The sequence below is a fragment of the Haliaeetus leucocephalus genome, unplaced genomic scaffold (assembly GCF_000737465.1).
Source record: "Haliaeetus leucocephalus isolate CR32 unplaced genomic scaffold, Haliaeetus_leucocephalus-4.0 Scaffold973, whole genome shotgun sequence".
In the NCBI taxonomy this organism is placed as follows: Eukaryota; Metazoa; Chordata; class Aves; order Accipitriformes; family Accipitridae; genus Haliaeetus; species Haliaeetus leucocephalus.
In genome coordinates, this window is record NW_010973409.1 from 2,017,980 (window position 1) to 2,042,236 (window position 24,257).

At 36.5% G+C, this 24,257-nt stretch overlaps 1 protein-coding gene across 1 annotated transcript in view; it reads left to right on the plus strand.

Moving 5' to 3' along the window:
• NEK10 (NIMA-related kinase 10) overlaps window positions 1-24,257 on the plus strand; it is a 118,442-nt gene that overhangs the window by 52,043 nt on the left and 42,142 nt on the right. Inside the window, exons 23-27 of the mRNA XM_010584377.1 lie at window positions 3,958-4,087; window positions 4,690-4,760; window positions 10,839-11,052; window positions 20,998-21,178; window positions 21,267-21,353. Coding sequence (XP_010582679.1) covers window positions 3,958-4,087; window positions 4,690-4,760; window positions 10,839-11,052; window positions 20,998-21,178; window positions 21,267-21,353 — 683 coding nt within the window. The remainder of the gene's footprint in view (window positions 1-3,957; window positions 4,088-4,689; window positions 4,761-10,838; window positions 11,053-20,997; window positions 21,179-21,266; window positions 21,354-24,257) is intronic.

The following is a 24,257-nucleotide window of genomic DNA, read 5'->3' on the forward strand; positions in this document are numbered from 1 at the left end:
CTGTGCAGCTTGGGAAATCTTTACTGATTGCGTCCCGTGTAAAGGCAGCCTGATAATATTGACAACAGTTCTTAGAAGCTTTAGAAGCTCTAGAAAATTAATGCTGTTTTGAAAACATCATTCCCTCAGCTCCTCCTTTCCTCCCTCTCCAAATTCAGGACTTCTTCCTTCATTTTGGAATTTCTATCCACTAAATAACTAATGTGAACATGAGCTAATCTAGTGAGGATAGTCATCTTTCATATAGGTATGTGATAGTACTAATGTAGCAGATTCAGGTTGGCACAGTCTGTTTGTAAATCTCTGTTAAAAGTATTCTTAAACAAAAACCATGACAAAATAACATCAGTGAGCAAAATTATAAATGAAAGCTTGATTGCAAAAATATCTCCAAGGCCACGTAGAGATGATTAGGTGAAGTGTGTTTGGTGTTTTACACGTAGCACAAATATTGACAAGATTTTATTTTCTTTTTTTAAATCCTAATTAAAAATGTGGGGTAGTATGGAAAGCTATCTTCTGTATTTAAAATAGCTGCTTAATTTTGCAAAAGTAGTTCAGAAGCAAAACCAGATAACTCTTTGGACTAAGCAATGGCTTAATCTAATTCAAGAGTAATTTTAAGGCTGTTGGCATAGAAGACTGTTATTAAATATAAAAGCAATGCTGATATGTTGAGCAAGAGTGAACTTTCTGAGGAACAGTTATAAAACTGTCTGTTCAAGGATGCTGAGAATTTGGAGAATTATTCTGTGGATATGTTTCTGTGTCTTTCATTTAGAAGAATTTAGTCTTGCTTTTGCTGTGGACATTCATTTCGTGAAGGACTCTCCTATAGTTAGCATAATGCTGCTGAAGTAAGCTTTTCCAGCTTGAATATGTAATTTGGAAATGAGCAGTGATTTGTAAACCTAGAGGAAAACTGTAGTGATTATCTTGAATATGTTAGCTGCAAGAACTAAATGACCAATTATAAAACTATCTGCTGCCTCTTTTAATATCCAGGCCTGTGGATATGCAGCAGTAAGATCAACCCTTGGAGCAATGGAAATGAAATTCTTTATCAGCTCTTAGAGTTTCTCCCTTTATGTATTTTATTTTGACACTGAATGCATTTTATAATGTGGACATCTGTTTGCTAAAAATTTAATTAGTGCCACTGAACTATTTCAGCCAACCTAAAAATTAAAGGAAGAATCCTGCCTTTACAAATAAACAAAAAAAAAATGTCATACCAATGCTACACCCTTAAATTAATTTTCAGTGTTTGTGGCTAAGACCACTTTTGTAGGGGTTTTATGGAATAAAATTCAGAGTCTGGTTCTACTCATTCTTTCTGGTCTTGACCAGACAGTGACAGTTTATACACAGTTGTCAGCTGGATTAGACAAACCTTATGTACTCCCACCATGCTCCTGTTTGTGGGTAGTGGTGTAGAGGAACAGAACTGGGTACTTTCTCTGCTTGGCATCCCTCAACGGTGCGGATCCAAAAGATGCAGAACTGCAGAACTGTTTTGCTAGTCAACAAGTACTGTAGCCACCCACATTTCTAACTAGCAGATGGTGAGGCAAGCCTGTAGAACATGGTGAGGGATTTCACTGCATCTCTTAAAAGTAAATAAATAATATTTGAAAATTCTATTTTAAAATCTAAATTACAGAATTACTTAGCCATGAAAGCATAGCATCATATAAGAATAGGATTTTGTATTCTCTGGAAAACCTTCATGGTCACCTTAGCTAAATACTACTTCAGTAATTTAAAGTACTTCTTAAGCATGAGACAGTATTTATTTAAGGTATTGGTCATCCTAATGCTCTAAATGTCAGAGACTTCTGACTAAAGACATTTGTTCTGGAAAAAAAGATCAAGTAGTACTCAGCTGCAAGTCCTCCTCTTGATTTAAAAAAAAAAAAAGGGGGGTTAGGTATGCATTTAGAACAAGAAGTCTTTCTGCATGAATAAGCAGACCAAATGATTTCATTAACTTGAGCTATTATGCATTTTTGTCAAACCATGCTAAAACTACAACTCTGTCAGCACTGTATTCTTCCCGTGTTTTCCAAATTGTAGTAGTAACACATACATTTTTTCCTAGTCACCAGTCCAATGGACTGCTGTTTGCTCTGGACACCAGGCTAGGTTCTTTCCTGGTGTTCACGAATACAAGATTCTGCAGGCCAGGTCATGGTTCCTTCTGTTTCTCTCTCAATTTATATTCAGCTTGTTCTTTCTGTGACTGCTGTGTGACTTTTTGCATAGTTACATAGATTTGGCCTGAATAATCTCAGTTTGGGATTTTAATATTTATTTTAATAATAATTTATTAAAATTTATTAATCTTATTTTAATAATTTACAACTGTCTCTTTATACATTAAAATTATCACTAGAATGAAAAATTCAAGTCAGATTCATTTTTCTGAGTAGGAGCATGCTTGGAACTTTACTAAGACAGGGGCTTTGCCTTACTGAGTTCACCATCTGTACGATAAGTTGCAATACCAATGTTTGCTCTAACAGACACACTTAATACATAAAAATGAAATTTCCACAGAGTCCTCTAATGAGTTAGTGTCACAGCCAGGAATAAAGACAGTCTGATTACAGAAATGATATTCTGTTCTAACACCATGTTCAACATCCTGTATTCCCCTCTGTGGTTGTATAATAGCAGGAGTAAAATTCAAGGAAAATTGCTAATTAAGTTTCACCCAGGAATCTGTATTTTGCTTGATCAATTTTATCAGAAATGTGTGACCTGTCAGTCTGTCTCACTTCCCCATACTGTGACTGACCTCTGTTCTGACTTTGTTCTGTTAAGATCACTTAAACTATTATGCTGTAGAGAAATTATCTAAGGGACCTCATCCCATGTATTTTAAAAATCTTGTTTTCTGCACTTTGTACATATCAGCAGCACACCGTCTAGCAATATACTTTATACAGACTGCATCATTAATTGAATTTACACAGTACCTCTCAGCTCCAAAATAAGGCACTTTACCAAATATATCAGTAGTATAATCATGAAGTTGATACAGTAGTTCCAAATTCTAAGCTGAAAGGAAAAGGAAAACAAGTAGGTTTTCAAGTTGATTTTACACATAAAAGGAGTCAAGTATTTTTTATATCTCTGAATAATTACAGAGAGAAGATGCTAAGTGAAAAAACCCCACATTATGTGATATGACCTTTACTTACTGCTAAGACTTGAACTCCAGCATCAGAATATCCCTACTAATATAAATTATTATCATTCAGGCTTATGAAGAGTGCTGAGGAAATTAACAGAAGGAATTGGAGTCTGCTGTGTACTGAGTCAAAACTGAAATTACTGCCTTCTTCCTTTTGCTTTAAATGGATCTTTACAAGGGATTTTTTTTTTAATTGTCTTTCAGCTGGCTGTTGAGTGTCCACATGGCACCCTCACAGGGAATGCATTAGTTTTAAGAGGATGAAAATGATATAATGAGTAAAGTTTATTTACTCACATTAATGGCAAAATCATATCCGTTAGCATTCTAAATACAGGAATCCTATTCAAATCTTTCTGATATCTGAATTACAAGAGGATACGATATATATATCTGTTCTCTAGTCCATTTTATTAAAATGCCATCATTGTAAACAAGTTCTGAATGCCGTAGTTCATTTGTATCCATTAAGTCCAAAGACATTATAACATGAAATGAGTGGAAAGGGCAAGTGAACAAAATATAAACCACTAGTGTTGTGAGAAGTACTGCAGTAGAAGTGGAAAAGCTATTAATTGTACTTCCACTTAAAGAATTTGGCTGATAAAGGAAATAAATGCAACCTTTTGAACATGATTGTATATGCTCTCAAAGTATGTTGTAGTGACTACCTAAATATTGGGTGTTTTAAAAAAAAAATAAGCCTACTTCTAGGTGAATTAATTAAGGACTTGTGGGTTGCATTGCTTTTTACTTAGCCCTGAAGTTGTAAAGAGTGAGCCGTATGGAGAGAAGGCTGATGTCTGGGCTGCAGGATGCATTCTTTATCAGATGGCAACTCTGAACCCACCGTTTTACAGCACCAATATGCTCTCCTTGGCAACTAAGGTATTTGGATTTGCCAGATCAACCTACCAGTTATTTCTGCATGTGTTCAGTAGACCCGTAAGAATTTATGTTTAAGGTTATAGAAGCATAAACTGCTCTCTGGTCTGATGTGTGAATGAGCACAAGTGTTTATCATTGTATGAATTGCTATCTTGCCATTCTAACTGCAAAAATTACTTGTAAATGTTAGTATATTATTACCTCTCAGACTAGCATATTTTTATCATTGCATTTGGTGATAGGAGCTTTAGATATATAAAATTTCTTGATGTACTATAATACTGGATTTTCTATAGCATTGTGTATTACACCTTAGGATGTGATCATAAATAAAAATAAATCAATGTAGGGTTTTTTTTTTAATGTTTCCTTTATTCAGATATTGTAGCCCTTTGATCTACAGTGAGCACGTACATTAATGTAGATACCTGATTAGAAGTTACATCCTGCGTTAGAAGATGTGTTCTAAGTTGTTTTGCAAGTTAGAGCTGATGATGTAATGCCCATCAGGTTGTTTCAAGGAACAATACTTATCATATGGGATCTTCAAATAAATAACGGAATATTTTTCTTCAATTACCTGTAGATTATTTATTTTGCAGATAGTAGGGGCTGTGTATGAACCTGTGCCAGGAGGACTGTACTCTGAAAAACTGTCATTTACCATTAAGAGGTAATTACTTGATTTAGTTTTATTTCAACATCCTGCTGAAAAGATCTTTTGTTTTGTATGTTTCCAGCAGTGGTGACAGTTTGCTGAATTTAGCAACTACTAGTATTTGTCTCTGAATATGAAATATATTCTGATTTAAAGAAAAACGGGGGTATCTCCTTACCCTGCTAATAACATATGCAATATAGTTGCATACACGCAACTGGAAAACTTATGTCAGTATAGTCAGCACATTTACCTAGCCAGTATAGACTTTATATGCAGTACTAAAGTTTAACAATACCAGTGCTGTAGTTAATTCCCTACGCGTCAAATTTTCCCCCATGAAAATACAGCATTTTGAGTAATTTTCAAGTGCAGTTTATGGTCAAGGAAGTAACCGTGTTGCAATATGTTATTTATAGATCACTGTATGATCACATTCATAGTTTTGTGTGTTTATTTGACTGATAGAAATATGTTTCCCACTACCTTGTAATCCTGTTAGCAGGATAGCAGGGATAACAAAGCACAGATAATGCAGTAATGGAGGAAAAGATGAGCCTGTATTTGCTCCACTCACTCATCCCATATTTCTCTTAACTATGGTTACATCTTCCTGATGCTAATGTAATGTGTATATAGAGAATATATTCATATAGAGAGTGAATTGGTGCACTTCTATGAGATTTAGCTCTCTTGATTTTTCCATTTTAGAAAGATTCCACTTAGCACAAAAATGCTTTTTCTTTCTCACTCAGATGTTGAATTCCATCTCTAAAAAGCACTTTACTGTACAAAGACTGTAACATAGTTATACTATGTTTTATTGTACAAAAAGGTTTCAGTTAAAGACCTTGAGGACGAAGGACAACAATGGAGGGGAGCTAATAGAACTAACATTTATGTTTAAGAGGTCCTGAAATGAATTTTAATATTTTAAATACTTACAGATATCTGTAGTTAGTTAGAATAACTGGCTTTATTAATTCATTGCTTGCTATTTAAGAATAATATAGTAATCTCAAATGCATCCAGAAAATATCTTCCAATCACATAATACCAGTATTGATATGTATTGCATTCTCTTACAAATTTTAAACACATCTTTATTTAAGTCACTGATAAAGTTATGTGAGTATCTGGCCCTCTGTCTTTTCCTTCTTTTCATTCCTGATAATAATGAGAAACTCTGTAATAGGAAGTTTTTGAGGGTTTTTCCAAGGCCAGCTATTGAGTTATTTATGATTGTAGATTTTGTGGCTGTTCACTGAAAACTGAAAATACAAGTTCACTGAAAGTCCCATGTCATCATGAGACTGGCTGCTATGGAGGCTAACTGGTTTAAATAGATGATTAAATAGGTATTTGTATAAGAATATTAAAATTAAGTTTTCCTATCATGTAAGAATTTTTCCACTTATTTAATAACAGTGGGAAGCATAAAATATTTTTTTAAAAATGTTGATTCTCTTACTATGGGTTAATCCTTAAATTAAATATTTAGTTTGGGTTTTGGCTTATGCTTTGTGAGATACTTAGAAAGAATAAAGAACATTAAAGAAAAGCAGTAATAATGAGATTTTACTTATAGATGAGGAAACATTAACAGAAATGAACAAGTTCTTTCCAAATAACTGAAGCACAACACATATTCAAAGATGAATGTTATAAAGAGAAAAAAATAATTTATTGATAATGATTAGAAAAAAACATAGAAAACTTCATGTTGCAACAGTAGATTTGCATTTAGTGTTATCATTATTATTCTTCATTATTGTTATTACTAAAATACAGTTTTATTGGATTAAGCTACTAAAGAAAGTTCTGGAATCATAACCATCAAAGTCTTTCAGAGTTGAACGTCAGTCTACTCAGTGTTTAGTCATAGATAAATAATTTATTTTTAGATGCATGAGAAATGGATTAAGGACTTATCAGAAATCTTTTATAGCTCACGTTGTTGAAAATTTTGACAAATTTCAGTGGATTAAAATAAAAAATTAAAAAGAAAAAGTCAAATGAAACATTTCTTAAGAGTGAAAATCTTGCATCTGTTTAAAGGAAATATAAAATTTTAAGTAAAACAGGTTAACAAATTTATGAAAATTAATGAGATTAATCAACAGATTTGAGCAAATTTAAACAAAAAATATTAAAATCAAGAAGTTCAATACTGTAAAACATTTTCAAAACTGCAAGTTTACATGGCAGTTATATTTATTTAGAAAGTACTGGTTTAGAAATAATAAGATCATTCTGTGACACTTTCTTTAAAGAAGGGTGTTGGGTTAAGTGTAACTGTATGCTAGCTGGTCAATAGTACTTTGCAGGGAAATCACAGTAAATTATCAGGTTCACTGGAGTTAACAGATTTAAGACAGTTTATGCAGAACTGTCCCTATCAGCTTTCATGTCCTACACTACATACAAAATATTCTGGGGATCTAAAAAAACCTACTAGTATATTATTACTGTTACTAAACAGCTACCTAGGGTGCCTGAAACAAGAAGCATAGAACTGTAAAGTAATTTAGGTTGGAAGGGACCCCTGGAGGTCATCAAGTCCATCTGCCCAAAGCAGATACAATTAGATCTGCTCGCTCACTGCTCAGGGTCTTGTCTAACTGAGTTCTGAATATCTTGAAGGATGGAGATCCCACAACTTCTCTGGGCCCTCTTCAGTGCTTGCCTGTCTTTGTGATTAAAAGTAATAGTAGTAGTAGTAGTAATCCTTATATGTAATCAGACTTCCCTGTGGTCTAACTTGTGTTTATTGCCTCTTGCTCTATCTCTGTGCACCTCTGAGAAGGGTCTGGCTCTATCTTTTCTATACCCTCCCATTATGTAGACAGCAATCAGATCTCTGTATAGGTGGCCCAGGTCCCTCTGACAGCAGCCCTGCCCCATGTATCAACTGATCCCTGCAATTTGATGTTCACAAACCTTTTGAGAATGCATTCCATCCCATCATCTAGGTCATTAATAAAGATGTTAAACAGTACTGATCAATCCCTGGAGGATGCTACTTCCAGCCACCAGCTGGACTTTGTACTGCTGCTGAGATATCTTTAAGCCAGGAAGTTCAGCCAATTATCTACCTGCCTTATAGTCCTGTGGATATTGTGGGATATTGTGGCAAAGGCCTTGCAAAAATAAAGCTACCCACAGCATATACTGCTCTCCCCTTGTCCACAGAGCCAGTAATGTCATCATAGAGAGCAATCAGGCTAGTCAGGTATGACTACTGTTTGGTAAATCCGTTCTGGCTGTTCCCAGTTGCCTTCTTGTCCTTTGTGTGCTTGGAAATTACTTCCAGGGGAATTTGCTCTATTATTTTCCCAGGGACTGAGGTGAAGCTGACTGGCTAGTAGCTTCCTGGATCTTCCCTCTTGCTGTTCTTGGATATGTGTGTGATATTCAACTTTTTCCAGGCTACAGGAGCCTCCCTCTGATCCTTTCACATGTGATGGATAGTAGCATTGACCAGTTACATCAGCACCCTCAGGCTCATCTCATCTGGTCCCATGAGCTTATGCATGTCCAATTGGCTTAAATGCTTTCTCACTATATTTTCTACTGTGTGGTAATGCTTCATGCTCATGGATTCCACAGGTAGGCTCAGAAATCTGGACCACTTAGGCTAAAGTTTCCCAATGGAAATGGAAACAAAAAAGGGATTGAGTGCCCCGGCCTTTTCCATGTCCTTTGTCACTAGGTTGCACAGTGGGTCCACATTTTCCTTAGCCTTTCTTCTGTTGTCAGTGTACTTGTAGAAGGCCTTTCTTCTGCCTTTCACGTTCATTGCTAGTTTCAACTCCAGCTGAGCTTTGGCTTTCCTAACTCCACCCTTTGGGCAATATCTGTATATTCTTCCTGTATAGCCCACCCCTGCTTCCTACATGCAGAAATGGGCTGTTCTTGTGCTTTGAGGTGTCCCTGAAGATTAGCTAGCTCTTCCAAGCTTTTCCTTTACCTTCTAGAGCAGTCTTCCATGAGGTTCTACCAGGAATATCGCTGAACAGGCTGACTTCTGCTCTCCTGAAGTCCTGTGTTGTAATCATACACTCTGTCTTTCTCACTTCTCTCAGGATTTTGAACTCCACAGTTTGATGGTTGCTGTAGCTGAGGCTGCCCTTGATCTTTGCATCCCTGTCTGATTCTTCCTTGTTTGTAAGCAACAGGTCTAGCAGAGTGACTTTGCTACTTGGCTTCCGAAGCAGCTGCATCAAGAAATTGTCATTAACAGACTCCAGAAATCTCCTGATTGCTGCACTCAGCCATATTACCCTATCAGCAGATATCAGAGTGGTTAATAGGCCCCAATGAGTATGAGTGGCTGCAATCATGAAGCTTCCTTCATCTGTCCAACAAAGTCTTCATTGACTTCCTCTTTGGTTTTGCGTGGTTTATAGCATGCATCTGCCACAGCGTCACCCATGTTGGTCTCTTCCTTTGATCCTTACCCATAAGCTCTTGACTACACGCAGCCAGGTGTTGCAGTGTAGGTTGCATCCTGCTTGAGCCTTTCCCCCCTCACTGGAACAATTGAGGAGAACACTACCTCAGCCTCCTGCCCTTCACAATTGACCCCAGTTCTCTGTAGTCATTTTCAGTATGTTCGGGGTTGGCCGTGGTAGTGTCATTCATGCCCATATGAATAAGCAGCAGGGCATAATAGCCTAAGGGCCAGATGAGTCTTGGTAGTATCTCTGCAATGTCCTGAATCCAAGCTCCTCACAAGCAACAGGCTTCACAATCATCAAATCAGATCAAGTAGATGGATGCCTCTGTTCCCTCGGTCTCAGCTGACTGTCAGTTGCTACTGCTTATTTGTGATATGAACACTTGATTCAGACTGACCTGGCTCTGATGTGTCCTCTCTTAGGTCTTGTTCTTCCTCACCTGTTCCTAGGTCACTACACCTGTTGTCTAATTGTATGTGTAGTTGGAGGAAAATACGTCCTTCTCTTGGCAGAATTCACAAGTCTCCAGCCTACCTCCTCCTGGGAGCCTCTGTCTACTGGTCGTTTGAGGGTAATCTCTAGATTTTCCTCCTTCTTTGTGTCGTTTGGGGGTCTCATCTCTGTGAAGATCTTGTCATTCTCCTATAAATCCTCCTGACAGCACACTCATCTCCTTCACAGCTGCTTTGTCCAGTGGTGCAGCACATTGACCAGAGCACAGTCCCCACAAGGGAGGCCAATGTCTCCCCCAGCCGCAGGAAGAGGTACCAGGCACTCCCTAGTGTGTCTGGCAGTGCACAGCAGCAGCCCCCTTGTCATGGTTTAACCCCAGCCAGCAACTAAGCACCACGCAGCTGCTTACTCACTTCCCCTACACCCAGTGGGATGGGGGAGAGAATTGGAAGGAAAAAGGTAAAACTCATGGGCTGAGATAAGAACAGTAATAGAACAGAAAGGAAGAAACTAATAGTGATAATAATAACAAAATGACAATAATAATAAAAGGATTGGAATGTACAAAGCAAGTGATGCACAATGCAATTGCTCACCACTTGCCGAGCGATGCCCAGTTAGTTCCCAAGCAATGATCCCCCCTCCAGCCCCACTCCCCCCAGTTTATATACTGGGCATGATGTCACATGGTATGGAATATTCCTTTGGCCAGTTTGGGTCAGCTGCCCTGGCTGCATCCCCTCCCAACTTCTTGTGCCCCTCCAGCCTTCTTGCTGGCTGGGCATGAGGAGCTGAAAAATCCTTGACTTAGTCTAAACACTCCTTAGCAACAACTGAAAATATCAGTGTGTTATCAACATTCTTCTCATACTGAACCCAAAACATAACACTATACCAGCTACTAGGAAGAAAATTAACTCTATCCCAGCTGAAACCTGGACACGCCCCCATAGCAGTTCTGTCTGGGCTGGTGCCAAGGACAATTGTTCCAGCTGATGCCAGAGACTGTGCTCTGTGGTGTGTCAACACCAAGGCTGCCCAGCGTTAAACTGTCCCAGGCAGGCTTGAGCAGAGTGCTGGCCAGCATGACTTGATAAATATCAGTGTAGGAATGCGGTGGTAGTAAACAGTTTTTTAGGAAGAAGTAATTAACTTTCATTAGAGAATGTTCTTTTTGTAGATGCTTGACTCCTGATGCAGAGGCACGTCCAGACATAGTGGAGGTCAGCTCACTGCTCTCTGATGTGATGATGAAATACCTGGATGTTTTATCTACCTCTCATCTCATGTTGGAGAAGAAACTGGATCGGCAGAGGAGACAAACCCAGAGGTACTTCATGGAGGCTAATCGAAATGCAGTAACCTATCACCATCAGCTTTCTGTTTTATCACAAGTAAGTACACGTATTAGGCTTTATTTTTTCTTATTGTTTGCCATATCTGAGAAAATAAGGTACAACAAAGCAGAAAATAAACCAAAATGAAAATGGAACCTACATAAATATAGTTTTTAATTACAGATTGCTAAAAAAAGAACAGTGATGCTGATAAGGTGTTTATCAGTAAAACTCATGCTTTCTTACTGTGTGATGCAGTTCTGCAGAAATATTTCTTAAAATTCTTTCATTTGCTTCAGGCTGTGTTTTAAGCACTCTTCATGAAGGACATCAGTATTTTATATAATGAACCAAACTTGTATATTATCTCAGAGAATTTACTTTAAAAAAACCCAAGGTGGTAAAAGCTCACTGAGAAAATCATTTTTATGGTAATTGTGAAGCAAAGTTAGAATTTACACAGCTACTTTTGTCTGTTCAGCTATTGTATCACTCTTAGATTTCTTTTATCAGGGCTCAGTAGTTTGCACTGAAGAACTTCTGTGTAGGAGAATGATTTTCAGGAACACCTGGTCCTAAGCTCATGGGTGTTGGTTTGTTTGGTTTGTTTTTTTCTTTAATATGTTCTTTATCTTCACCTTCCTGGCCAAACGTAAGACTTGTAGAAATTGTTAATCATTTTTTTTCGGTAGATTTTTAGCCTATCACTCCAAGATGATTATTTGTATTATACCTTTTTTTTCAACAAAAAGGATGCCAAAAACTTCCAGAAAAACCTTAACAAACCGCTGTAATTTGAAAGGTAAGAGGTACTGAGGTAAAAGAAAGATACAGAGTAGGATTTATAACTTAAAACAGTATAAGCAATTATTTTCCATTGGTTTTTGAATTTTCTTACCCTACACATTTGGAAGCTTGTTGTATGTCATTATATCTTGATATAGTCGTTCTGTCGCATAACTGTGATGAAACTTGAAAAAAAATGTGCTATGTATGGAAAGCTGCTTGATTTGGGATTTCAATGCAGTTATGCTGTCTTTGAGAGAAGATTGCCCTATCCAGACACTTGTAAGATAGGCTAGAACTAATAGTTTTACATTGAAGTCAGAGTACTCCTGTTTTGTATCAATACTTGGAAAATAACACCTATCTACAAAATGAGACGGAAAATGCCTCTCTGTTTTGGGGGTTAATGGCTAATCTTCTCAAGGAAGGAATACTGTAATTCTAGTTCTACTCCAGTGGATATTTTATTATGTATATTAAAAGAAACAGGTACAACAAGAAGATCTGACAGATCCAGAATACTGCAGAAGCTGAGGGGAGTATGGCTCAGTAATGAGAAGTGGGAGACCTAATTGGGTGTCCTTGCTGTAAAAAAGATAGAATAAATCAGGCTAGGATCCTTCAGAATTTCAGAGGAGTGCTACAGGGCTTAGAAACAGGACTGATGTTTCTTTGTTCCCAGTATTATAGGAAAATTGTATGAACTTGGAGGATTTCTGATAAAGAGAATAATTATTCCTGAAAAGTTTGACTTTTGAAAAAAAGACAATATTCTAACTAAAAGTACTAGGAAGAATTTCAAGCAACTGTTCCTGAAATAAAAACTCTGTGAGGTATGGACAACCTAATTCATCTTAGTAAAGGCCCTGGTGATTCCACAGCCAAATAATTTGTCATTTTTCTGTGGTGTTGGAAAATTCAGTGTTTCTGCCATGTAGTTCAACGTTTTGTTGAAGCCAGCTTTCTTATACTTGTTTTCTCTCTACTAAAATGTACTTACGGCCTCCTTTTTCATCCCAGTTGTGTCATAATGTGAATGTTTCTGAAATAAAGAGCGTACTCTCTGTCCTGGTTTATGGAACTAAACAACAGAGATCTTTTGGAACCAGAGTGGAATCTGTTTTATAAGTAGTTTAAGACTAGTATGGAGGCTGATTAAGTAGGCAACTGAAAGGCAGGTCAGTAGATGATGTTGGAGATGTGTAGTTACATTGTCTGGCAAGTATAGCATAAAATCCATGCTTGAAAATAATCCTAATAAAGACAGTCATTATCAGCTCCCCACATAAATTCTTATCTTTCCTTGTTTTTCATAGAAATTGTTGTTTATGTAAGAACACAAGCAGATGTAGGGATGAAAGGTGTTTAATAAATTTAGTGTGTTCAGTTCTGAAAGTCGAAGGTTGCTGACATAACACAGGGTATAGAGGACCCAAACAAGTAATCATAATTGTAGTAATTATCTCTCACATAGTACCTTTCATTTCAAGGTGGTCAATATTATATTTTTGTGCTCTGGGTAGGAAAGGGTAGAGAGGAAAAAGGTAGTTTGGGTAAGGTCACCAAACAGACCAGTGGCGAAGTTGAGTTTTCTGTGTTCTAAGCTAAATCTGAGTCTCAAAACAGTAGTTGATTTAACTAATAATGAAAGTATCTTTCTAATATTTTCCTTTAAAGAGATGAGAAGGTAGCCAAATAATAATTTGATTGCTTTTTTGAGGTATATAGATTTGAAAAACTTAGACATTATTTTGGCTGTTTGCAAAAAGCTGAAAATAAGTCACTTTTATTACTTTGGAAATATGTGTTTCATTACATGGGCATCATCCATTATTGTTTAATTTAGTGCATGTATCCTGAAGTGTTTTTAACTTAGAAATAATGCTTAGAAGCCCTTGATAAGCCAGTGTGTTCATATACTGTTTGACATATAAATAGAATAACATTTTTCTCATTGCCAGATTTTTAAATGTAAAATATCAATATACCTAAACCAATATAGAATGATGAAAATTGAGATCTGTCCTATATTTTCAATGTGGGAGAGAAAACTGTAAGCTTTATAGTCAGAGTCTGTCAGCTAAAAATATATATAAAAATGTGAGCCATTTGTACCTCCTGCTACTCTCAGAGAATATGCTAAAAATGGGCAGACATGATAGGCTACCTGGCTGATCAGAATAACTTCCTTTTCTCAGTTTCTGAAGTTCTGATCTGTGCATATGGCACACATATTCTGTCACATTCTTTCTCTATAGCAGTTTTTTGTAATACTGTGTTCTTTGAGAATTTAAGCTTATTTTAATTTTTGTATTAATCATGCCACTAGAATACACATTTTATTTTTAAATCCATATATGCAAATCTATGTATTCAAATGAAGTTCCCAATTGTGCAGAGTAACGGGAGACTAAGATGCTTAGATAATGGAAAAGTAGGTACAACTTTCGGTTCTGAGTGCGGTGCGATCTATGGAGTGGCTCCACATCCAGTGTTTGTCAGGGCTAATAGGGTGTCAGAAGTCATTAACAGTACTTGGTCTGAGCTGGTCCATTTAGGTCACAATTAGCTGAGTATTTTGTCCTAATGTTCAAATGTACAAGAACGCTTATTAGCAAGGTCGCGCTCTGCATTTCTTTGTTTTCACACTTGAACTGGCAAGTCTTCCCCTAAACCAGCATGCTGAAGAGCCTGGCATATAGATTTAAGGTGAGTCGTCTTCCATCTAGATAAGATTTTTAGCTGCAGGTCAAGACTGGCCCTCCCAGACCTAGATCTGCAGGTATCAAGGTATTGCGCTTCTGGACTAGGATGCAGCTGCTAGGAGACATACTCTGATTATTCTGCTTGCAGGCAGGTATGTTACAGCCTATCCAGAAGCCTGCCTGGTGCCATCTTGCAGAAGCAGTTCAACTATTTATTGGCTGGAAATAGTGAAAGGAGCAGTATAGCTGTTTTCAGACAGGACTACATCTGAACTAAAGAGCCTGGCTGGACCTGAAATAGCTGATTCAGTTTCCTGTCTTCATCTGTGGCATAAACCTTCATAATCCACCTGTAGAAAATTAAGAGTAGATTGTACTGTCTTTTCTAGATTGGTTTAGAAACATCAATAGTGTATCTGAAGGCTTGAGAAACATTGGGATTTCTTTGTATGTCTCTTCTATCACAAAGACCCTAATGCAAATGATTGTGAAGCATTTTGTAGGAATACCTGTAAATACAGACCATGCTACTGCTCCCACTCTCCTTTATCCACAGGATTGGATTTTCTTTATCCCAACCTTTTTCTTCATCCACAGGGATGTGTGGCCAAAGGGGGAAGGGTTAAACCTCAAGATTTAAGAATCCGTACTTTTGTAACCACCCTGCAGGCTACTGACAACTCTTGTAATTAAAAGCAGCCATCAATTTCCTCAAGTTTTTAGAATAAATGAGGACAGGATCACAACTATCTGAAGGGCAAAGGAACACAAAATGATTTAACTGCGTTTTTACCAAGTCATTTCCCCCCATACACAAATTCTGTTCTGCACTGTTGGCAATTGTTGTGCTAATAATCATGTTAGTTTCTAAGCATCACCACGTGCATTACAAAGTAGTGCTTAATTAGCAATTAGGTTTGAATTCATCTATTTTTTTTGTTAACTCAGAAAAAGACATAAAGATTGGATTAATGTTATTCCTTTTTCTGTGTGTTTGTATAAGTATTTTGCTCGGTTCAGCCAATGAATGCATAAAAGATTTTTTTCTTAAAACAACTGTGTATGAATGCAGTAACTGTTTTTGTATTGGTTGAAGCAAAGAGTATATTTAGTTTTAAAACACATAGAATGCAACAGGTTATTAATATTGCAGCAATATAGTCCAATCTTTATTAGGTTGTAATATTCAATTCCTATTGTTATTAAAATTTATTATTAAAAAGTTAATAAAATTTTATAAAAATTTTGGGTGATAGTGCCTGTCTATGCACTGCTGCAGATAATTCCCATTGATTTGGAAGTGAGTGAGGACTCAGGAATGTCATGAAAGCTTAGCATTCCACAAATTGTTTTCATCTCCCACCTTTCACTCCATTGATTTTGTTCTGATACCATTCTGTTTTGGCATTTATGTAGCAGGTACTGGAATTAAAGTTTAAAAGTTAGAAGTTAGAGCTGGTGTGATAAGAAGAAAGTAACCTTTTTACATTTATACTATTTATGTTTGGAGAATAAAATAATTATGCAAAAACTGTTTTGCAGGTATAATTTTTTTAAGAGTTGCTGAATGTAGAAAATAGTCAAGCTACTACCTGTGAAAATGTATGATCAAACTATTAAGGACAAACCCATAAAATGTTTAATTCAGCTTCAATTTGTTAGTGCATCAAAGTACTTTAATAGAATTACAGAATATAAGGCTGGTAGAGTTGTCAGAGATTATCTTGTCTATCTTCAAGCGTTAGAGCTACCTGTCACTCCTGACAGGTATTTGACCAGTAATAAAAATGTCAAGTGATAGAAAGTCTCCCCCAAGGCAAACTATGCCAAACTAGGGAACAGTTTGGAAGCAGCAGAAATGCAAAAAATGTCTTTACAGTCAGCAATCACATGTCTAAATGAGTCTTTCTTTTTCCATCTGAAGATAACATCTGGAAAACCATGAGGATGCCTGAAGTGCTGTCAGAAGATAACTGGAAATCCTGGGCATACCCATAGCACATATACACTGTGCTATATGCTGTATCTGCAGTTATGCTGATGCTTTCAGAAAATGTTGGTCTTGTTTTGTATGCTTGACGGAGTAGATGTGTTGTGTATGTCTTGTTTCCAGGAGATATTCGATAGACATATGCATGTGCACATATGGGATGTATATTACACTTGAAATTTTCAGACCCACTCTTAAGTGTTATGTAAGTGCTCTGAGAGCACTAAGTCCAGAATATCCCCAGAACACTGCATTTACTAAGCACATTCAAGCCTGTTACATACTGTATGAACACTTCTCTCTGCAGGATCCCAGATAGATGCAATAGCTGAACACTTAATTACTGTTAGGTGGTCTTAAAATCTAACCTAAATTTTACTTGTTGCAGCTTAAGCTGCTTTCTTTTTGTCCTGCCCACAGTAGAAATATGTAAGAGTTATTTATTTTCTCTTATATGTTCTATCTTCACTCTGTAATTTTTTTCTTTGGACTGAATAATCAAATTCCATCAGTCTTACTTTGTAAGTTGTGTTTTGTAGACCTCTGATTATTCTCGTTTCTCTCCTTTGCTGTCTCTCCACATTTTTTAAGTGTAGTGTTTAAAACTGGACTCAATTACTCCAACTGAGAACCTTCTTGGTACCAAGTAGAAAGATTACACAGTTCTTAGGGATGATTCTCTTCTTTATACATCCTAGTGTGATGTTTACCTTTTCATAACAGCATGGTATTGATGAGTTGTGTTCTGTTGCTGCTCCACCAAAATCTCCATATCTTTTCCTGCAGAGCTGCTGTCTGACCAGTCCTTCCCCAGTCTGTGCATTTGTACAGTTGTTTCTCCCTGCTCATAGAAATTTGCATTCTCCCTATTTAAACTTCATCAGTTCTTTTAGTTTCTCCAGTTTTTCAAAACTTTCTTTGACACCTGTTGTCACTTGCATTGACACAACTCTGTGTATGATGTATATGCTGTAATATGATATATGATGTGAAAGTATCACTATCTAGGCACATTTAATAGACGTTCTATCTATCCCATTATGCAGATTATCATTGTAATTCAGTGACAACATTGAATGGTTTTGGAACAAGGTCAGAAGGGATCCTGAAAAAATTGTCCTCACTACCCATTTTCAGTTTAACAAACACTGAAAGTAGTTACCAAGTTGAGTACAATTTTTATGGTCAATTATACAGCCAACTGATCATGATTTTTTCTAGGTCACACTTCCCTAGCTTTCTTATAAGATGTCGTGAGAAACATTGTCAAAAGCATTACTAAAACCATTATAAATAACATCTACTTCTTGTTCCTAATGCACAAGAGCTGTTACTTTGTTACAGAAAGAAATATGTTGGTTTAGTATGGTTTTTTCCCCTGACAATTTCATGTTAGCTGTTACTCATTTTATTGCCATCTTCTAGTTTTTTACAAATAGTTTAATAGTGGAAGTAGTTCTTTTTATTTTTTTTCTTGAAATAGAAATTCAATTGACTAGTATAATGCTGTAATTACTTGTCTCTAATAAAGAAGATTAATTAAACACTGTTTGCAAATGCCACTAGAGAGCTCTATATTTCATGAAGACAGAAAAGTTAATTCTTCTGGACAGCAATGTGGCAAAACAGAGCTAAACAAAAGATCAATATCTTTATATTAGTTAAACCTACCTTTTTTTTTTTTTTGACAGTGTTAATTTAAATTTATAAAAGATTAGATTCCTATTGGAAGTTGAAAAGACCAATTCAAGTTTCATTTCTCCAAAAATAAAGTATATCTGATTTTACAGTGGTGATGGTGACCAGTGAAGAGAGAGATGGTGCAAGTATACAGGATATGGATGAAGAGTCTCAGTTTGTAGACGGAGGTTTTTCTTTATGGCTGGGACACAAATTTCAAGCGTTTCCACAGATGCTTTTGCTCAGTCATAAAAAAAGATGAATCCTGGAAAAAAATTTTAATTGGTTCATAATTTGAACATTTTTTGCACAGGGACTCTTTTCCCCTTAGATTTCCTTTAGAACTGTGTGTGTTTATACTAGAAGGCAGGGTTTGTTTTAACAGAGGTGGTTTATTATGAAAATGTGAAAATAAACTGGATCAACTGACAAAGCCTCCAGAAAGATTTGTAAAATACTGGAGTCTAGAATCAAGCATAGGTATGAGCACAGTTCAAATTAATATATATCAACCTAACTAATGTTTCAATGTTTGTGATGTTTTGAATATTCCACTGTTTCACAGATTTCTTCAAAAGATAAGTATCTGTCTTTCTGCTTGTCTGAAAAAAATCTTTCCGAGACACTGAGACCTGTGGAAATGGTTGTTTCAAGGTCTTGGAGAATACTTTCTTCATGCTCTTCTCACAAAATTATGTTCTTTATATCCTTATGGTCCTACTCCAATGCTGAGCAGAAATGGCATTGAACTCACCACCCAGCCTCCTCCAGTCAGGGTACTTTTTTCCTTCTAAATCAGTCAAGTGTCCTACTCAAAAGAGAAACAACTGTATATCTCACTTTTGAAAATTATTAGCTATTGTATAGGTAGGACAAAATATATCACAGTAAATTTATTTATTACTCTCAGATTAGTAATGAAATACTGTAGTGCTCTATGTTTAGATATTATGTAAATGGACCAGATTTTATGTATAGGCAGGTTATAACTTTACAGTTTATGTAACTGCTTTAAGGCTTTAGGATACACTTCACTGATCTCTCAATAGTTTCTATATAGGAGGTCTGACAATTATTTTTATAATGAGGTCTACAGAATTCAATTCACGCATTTCAAACAGGTTTCCTTTCTTGATGTGGCAGTTAGATCTGACACCGAGTGGTAACAGCAGTCTTTTTGATCTTTTTTTTCCCTTAGCTCCACTTGATTTACAAGTTATTGTTAACAGTTAGTCATCTGAGTGTGAGGTTCAGTACTGGCAATGTTGAAAGAAATTTAAGTTTGAAATGTCCATGCAGTTTGACCCTTCTCTCTCTTTACTTTGTTTTCTTTGATGCAGAGCAGGTGAATTGGTTCTCTTCAGAAATTGTGCACTGACTGTTCAGGGCACAATAAACATGCTCATATGCCATGACTAGACTGCTCTCTTTAAGTGAGCTTGAGAGTCATTGTTAGTGGTTGCCATGCTGTGCTACACTGCAGTCACAGCTATTATGGCATTTTGGACATAAACTCAGTCTGGTACTCAAGTATAAAATTATCTTTTCCCACCCAAATTTAAAGAGAAAAGCTTGACAAGCCATCTCTTACAAGTTAAGTTATAGTTTTGGGAATAGAACAAAACATGGGGAAGTAATTGAAGCAGACCATTGCGCAGGCAGTGGTATAGTCAGTGCTCAGGGGTGCAGTTAGGTTTCTGAAGGAGGAAGGGTTTCTAATGCATCCATTCTGCTGTGTCCCAGTAAGGTCAAAATACTTCATGGGAGAAACTTTGGAAGAACATTGTCTTAGATACAAGCCAAATTGTCTTTGACACTTGGTAAGAATATAAGTATTTAGGAATGTATTGTCTCCTGAAATTACTTTAATATTAAAGATGCTCATTCATTTAATCTGATATATTTATATAACTTATCTTCTGTTCTCCTTTATCGCACTTCGCTCTGACAAGATAGAGTAAAAAGAAGCATCAATTTATTTATGCACAACAGAAATAATATGAGAAGACTTGGAACAATATATGAAGAGGTCATAAAAACAGCCTGCCTTCAAAACATGTTGCATTAAAACAGAGGCAATAGCAGGGATCAGGGATCTCTATTCTTTCCAGAAAAGCTATAAACATTGACAGCAGCAGAGGCAGAATTTTATACTCATTAAAGAACCTTGTCCTACAGACAAGAATCAGCACTTAAATGTTACAGGCAAATAATTTATATGCCATGTGTTTGGGGTTTTTTTTTTCTTAGCTCTGCTTTGATAATGCCAGTCAGCCTTGGGGAGTCTCTCTGGCATCACATCATATCAAGTTCACTTCATATTTTACTACCATCTTGACTATTGTGCAGGTTTTTCATTGTCCAGGACTGGTCTGCTGTTTATTATCTGAGGAAGAGACTGTTCCTTAGAACAGTCTGGAATAACTTCCAGACTGTTACTCTGGAAGAGAGTAAATCTCCCATTGCTTGTATCTGGGAATCTACTATCTTTGTCCAGTCTTTTATTTTTTGTGTTGTTCAGTATTTCTTTCTGGTCTGGCATTTGTTTAATTTTTTTCACTTTCAGTGCTTGTTATAAAAAGACCTTCATCAAGACCAAAAATGCCTTTTATGTGAAGGGTAGAAATAATTTGTTTACATTAAGAGTTTGAAAGTTTTTCTCTAAATTTAGAATCAGTGGCTGAACCAGGTACCATGTAGTCCTGGACTAACAGCTAAGTGGGAACAAAAAGTTCATTTTTATGTGCATGTATACACAAGCGACACTTCTGTTTGCAGCTTTTCTAATGAGTGCTGGATAAAGACAATATGTATCATTTCCTTTATGTTCTTTGTTGTCAGAAAAATTACGAGAAGTTGAGTCTTCATAGCAGCAGCAGTGGAGCAGCCAGCTGCAAAAGTGAATTAGAAAATACTGACCTCCCAGCTGAAAGCGGTCAATCTGCATGTGGAAAAGATGAGGAAAGAACATATGAAGAAATGCTGGTAGAGGATCACAGCAGTTTAGAGAACTCTGAGAAAGGTAGTCATTAGCAAAAGAAGCATCAGGAGTACTATTATGCTGGTCAGAGGTGGATTAAAAGCTTCTTTGCTTTCATTTTTATGTGCAGATATGTTCTCTGAATTAGATGATGAGCTGGGCGTATTGGACAACTTGAGCAGCTCCAGTTCAAGTCATTTGAAAGAGTCTGCTATTGGTAAGGTTCCTTAAGAATGAAGTGTACACTACTTTCTAACAGCAAAGTAATTGTTTATTCCAAAATATTAGGGTATTTCATGATTTGTTGCAAGTTCACTATCTGTTGTGGGTCCTAAGGAAAGAAAAATAAAATGACTGTGCCTCGGTGGCAGCCATTTCCAGTATAATCACATAGTCTTTGTGTAGCTTGTCCCCATATTTTGCAGTAATGGCTATGAAAGCTGGACTACTATCGAGCAACCTGACAACAAAGGTGTTTTTAAATTTGAAGCATAAGATAACTCGTTGATAATAAACAGATGGAAGAGAGTGTGAAAACTTTTGTCTCAGTAATAATAATGCTGTGCATATGAATAAATGGAGTGCCCTGTTAGAGGATATAAAAAAGGAAGTTGAAAGAGGCAAGCTTTACCTGTCCAGATGCATTGACGGAGTGGAATTGAAGGAATGCTTAATGATTAGATTCAAATTAGGAAGGGATTATGTGACAAAACACAGCATTAATTCTGCCTGTCGTTATTTGTGGTAGTCAGATAGGACAGCACCAGCTGTGTTGGGTGTTATCTTAAGTAATATTTTTTTTATTATATTCTAATATATGAAAATTAAAAACAAAAGATATGTGAAACATCTGTAACCACTGTGAGCTACCCGCTAAATTATGATCTATGTATTAAATGGGATGGGATTATGATTAGAGAAAATCAAAGAGCATTGTATACTAGAAAAAAAAAGATTGGTATTAGAGCTGAGCAAAATTTGAGATTTTCATTCAGCCCATGAAGTGCTGACAGAAAATCTGTGGGTGATTTAAACTGTATTTCTAAAAGGTGAGGGGAATGTAGCTGTCTGAAGATTAATAAATGTTATTGTTGCAAGTTCCAAGGCTTCAAAAAACGTAGAATAACATTACTTTATCTATTTGTAGTCCTATTACTAGCTGGATTTCCTTCAGATTTTGGCCCAGGTACTGAAGAAATATGACTGCTTTTAATTGAAATGTTTAGCCATTAGTGTAGGGAAAATAAATGATTTGATAATTCTACTTAAAATCCATTAATAGGATTTGCTAATTGTAACTGGACAGCCTGCCATTCTAAAGGCTGGAGGAGCTGTGGCTAGCCAGCCCTGAGTTTATTATCAAAGTTTTCTTTAAAAAATAAATCAAAGGGAAAAAAAGTGCTTTTTCTTTGTTATTTTCTTGTGCTGGGAGAGTAACAAGAGAAGGTTACGGGGTACAGGGAAGCCTATTCTGGCTGTGGAAGGGGGCTGCGTAGAAGGAGCCCCTTGAGGAAAAGCAGCCTGCAGAGGCAATGTTCTATTTTGGTGTTTATACTGAAGAATACCACATTGGGCATCTCCCAGAAGTGTAATTCTTTGTGGGCTAGTCCAGCATTGTACACAGACATTTGAAATCTTTGTGTAGTTTGTAACTTGCCATACCTAAAGTGTTATTGGTAATGATTTCCTTGTTGTTAATTTTTCTTTGTTAACATTTGGACATTAACAAAACATCAACTTTTTCTAATATTGAAATACTTTTGTGCCAGGTTTCCATTGATTTAATGAAATACTCTGAGTGGAAGGATCCAGTCAGTTCCTATTAATCCCAGTAACTTTAATCAACATTTCTGGAAGTCATTGTCCATTTTCTTCCCAGCATAGAGTTTAATTTTTCTACAGATACTTCAGGATTACTTTTTCAGAAAAATAATTCTGCAGTCATATGTTCTTAGATCACCTGTAGTTTCCACTTAATGTTAGCATTGTAGATCAGTTGTAATAAATGCTGACAAATTTTTCTTCTTTTCAGGGAAAAAGAAAAGATAGCTTTTAAAAAAATTATTATAAATTCAGGATACTTGGGTATTGCTTGGGATATGCTGCATTCATTGCTACTAAGTGGCTAACAGCATTTGAATTATCAGCCATGGTTTTGTCAGGTGGGTCAGCATTACAGGGGAAAATGTGACCAACTTTCATCTAGCTAACTTGCAAACTTCTAACATGAAAATGTGAGTTTCAGTTATGGGTATATTGATCAGGGTCTTGAAAGGGTTTGTCTAATCATGCTGCCATCACACCACTTTCAGAGAAAACATGATCTGCAAATGTAGAAAAATATTGCTTTAATTTAAAACTGGGGTGGTATTTTGTAAAAAGGCATGATATGCTGAGTTGTTGAGTGGCACAGAAGCTGGTATGCATGTGAGTGACAGTGTAATAGCGGTTAGCTTTTTTTATAGTCTACTAATTGTCATAATATTTTTAATAATTTTACATACCCTGTGCTTTTCAGTTATCCTTTAAGAAAAGGATTATTGTTCTTAGTCTAGACAATGTAGTTCTACAAGACCAGCTCCTTTAACGACTCCTAAGATTGCCAAATGCAGGGTATGCAGATTCTGGAATAGTTGTTCATGGTAATTGAAATGATTAATCCTACAGGAGCAAGATTCTGCACATTTCAGAAGCATAGAGGCAGTAGTATATGCTAGGAGTCAAGAAAAAAAGGAGAGTTTATCATCTCTGGAAGAAAGGGCGGGCAACTTGGGAGGAGTACAGGGATCTTGTTAGGTCATACAGAGAGGAAATTAGAAAGGCAAAAGCTCAGCTAGAACTAAATCTGGCCACTATTGTAAGGGACAACAAAAAATGTTTTTACAAATATGTTAACAGTAAAAGGAGTCCCAAGGAGAATATCTATCCTTTAATGATATAGGAGGGAACGTTGCCACCTGAGATGAGGAAAAGGCTGAGGTACTTAATGCTTTCTTTGCCTCAGTCTTTAATAGGGAGACCAGTTATCCTCAGGGTGCTCCACCCCCTGAGCTGGAAGGCAAGGACAAAGAGCAGAATATACCCCCCATAATCCAGGAGGAAATAGTTAGTGACCTACTAC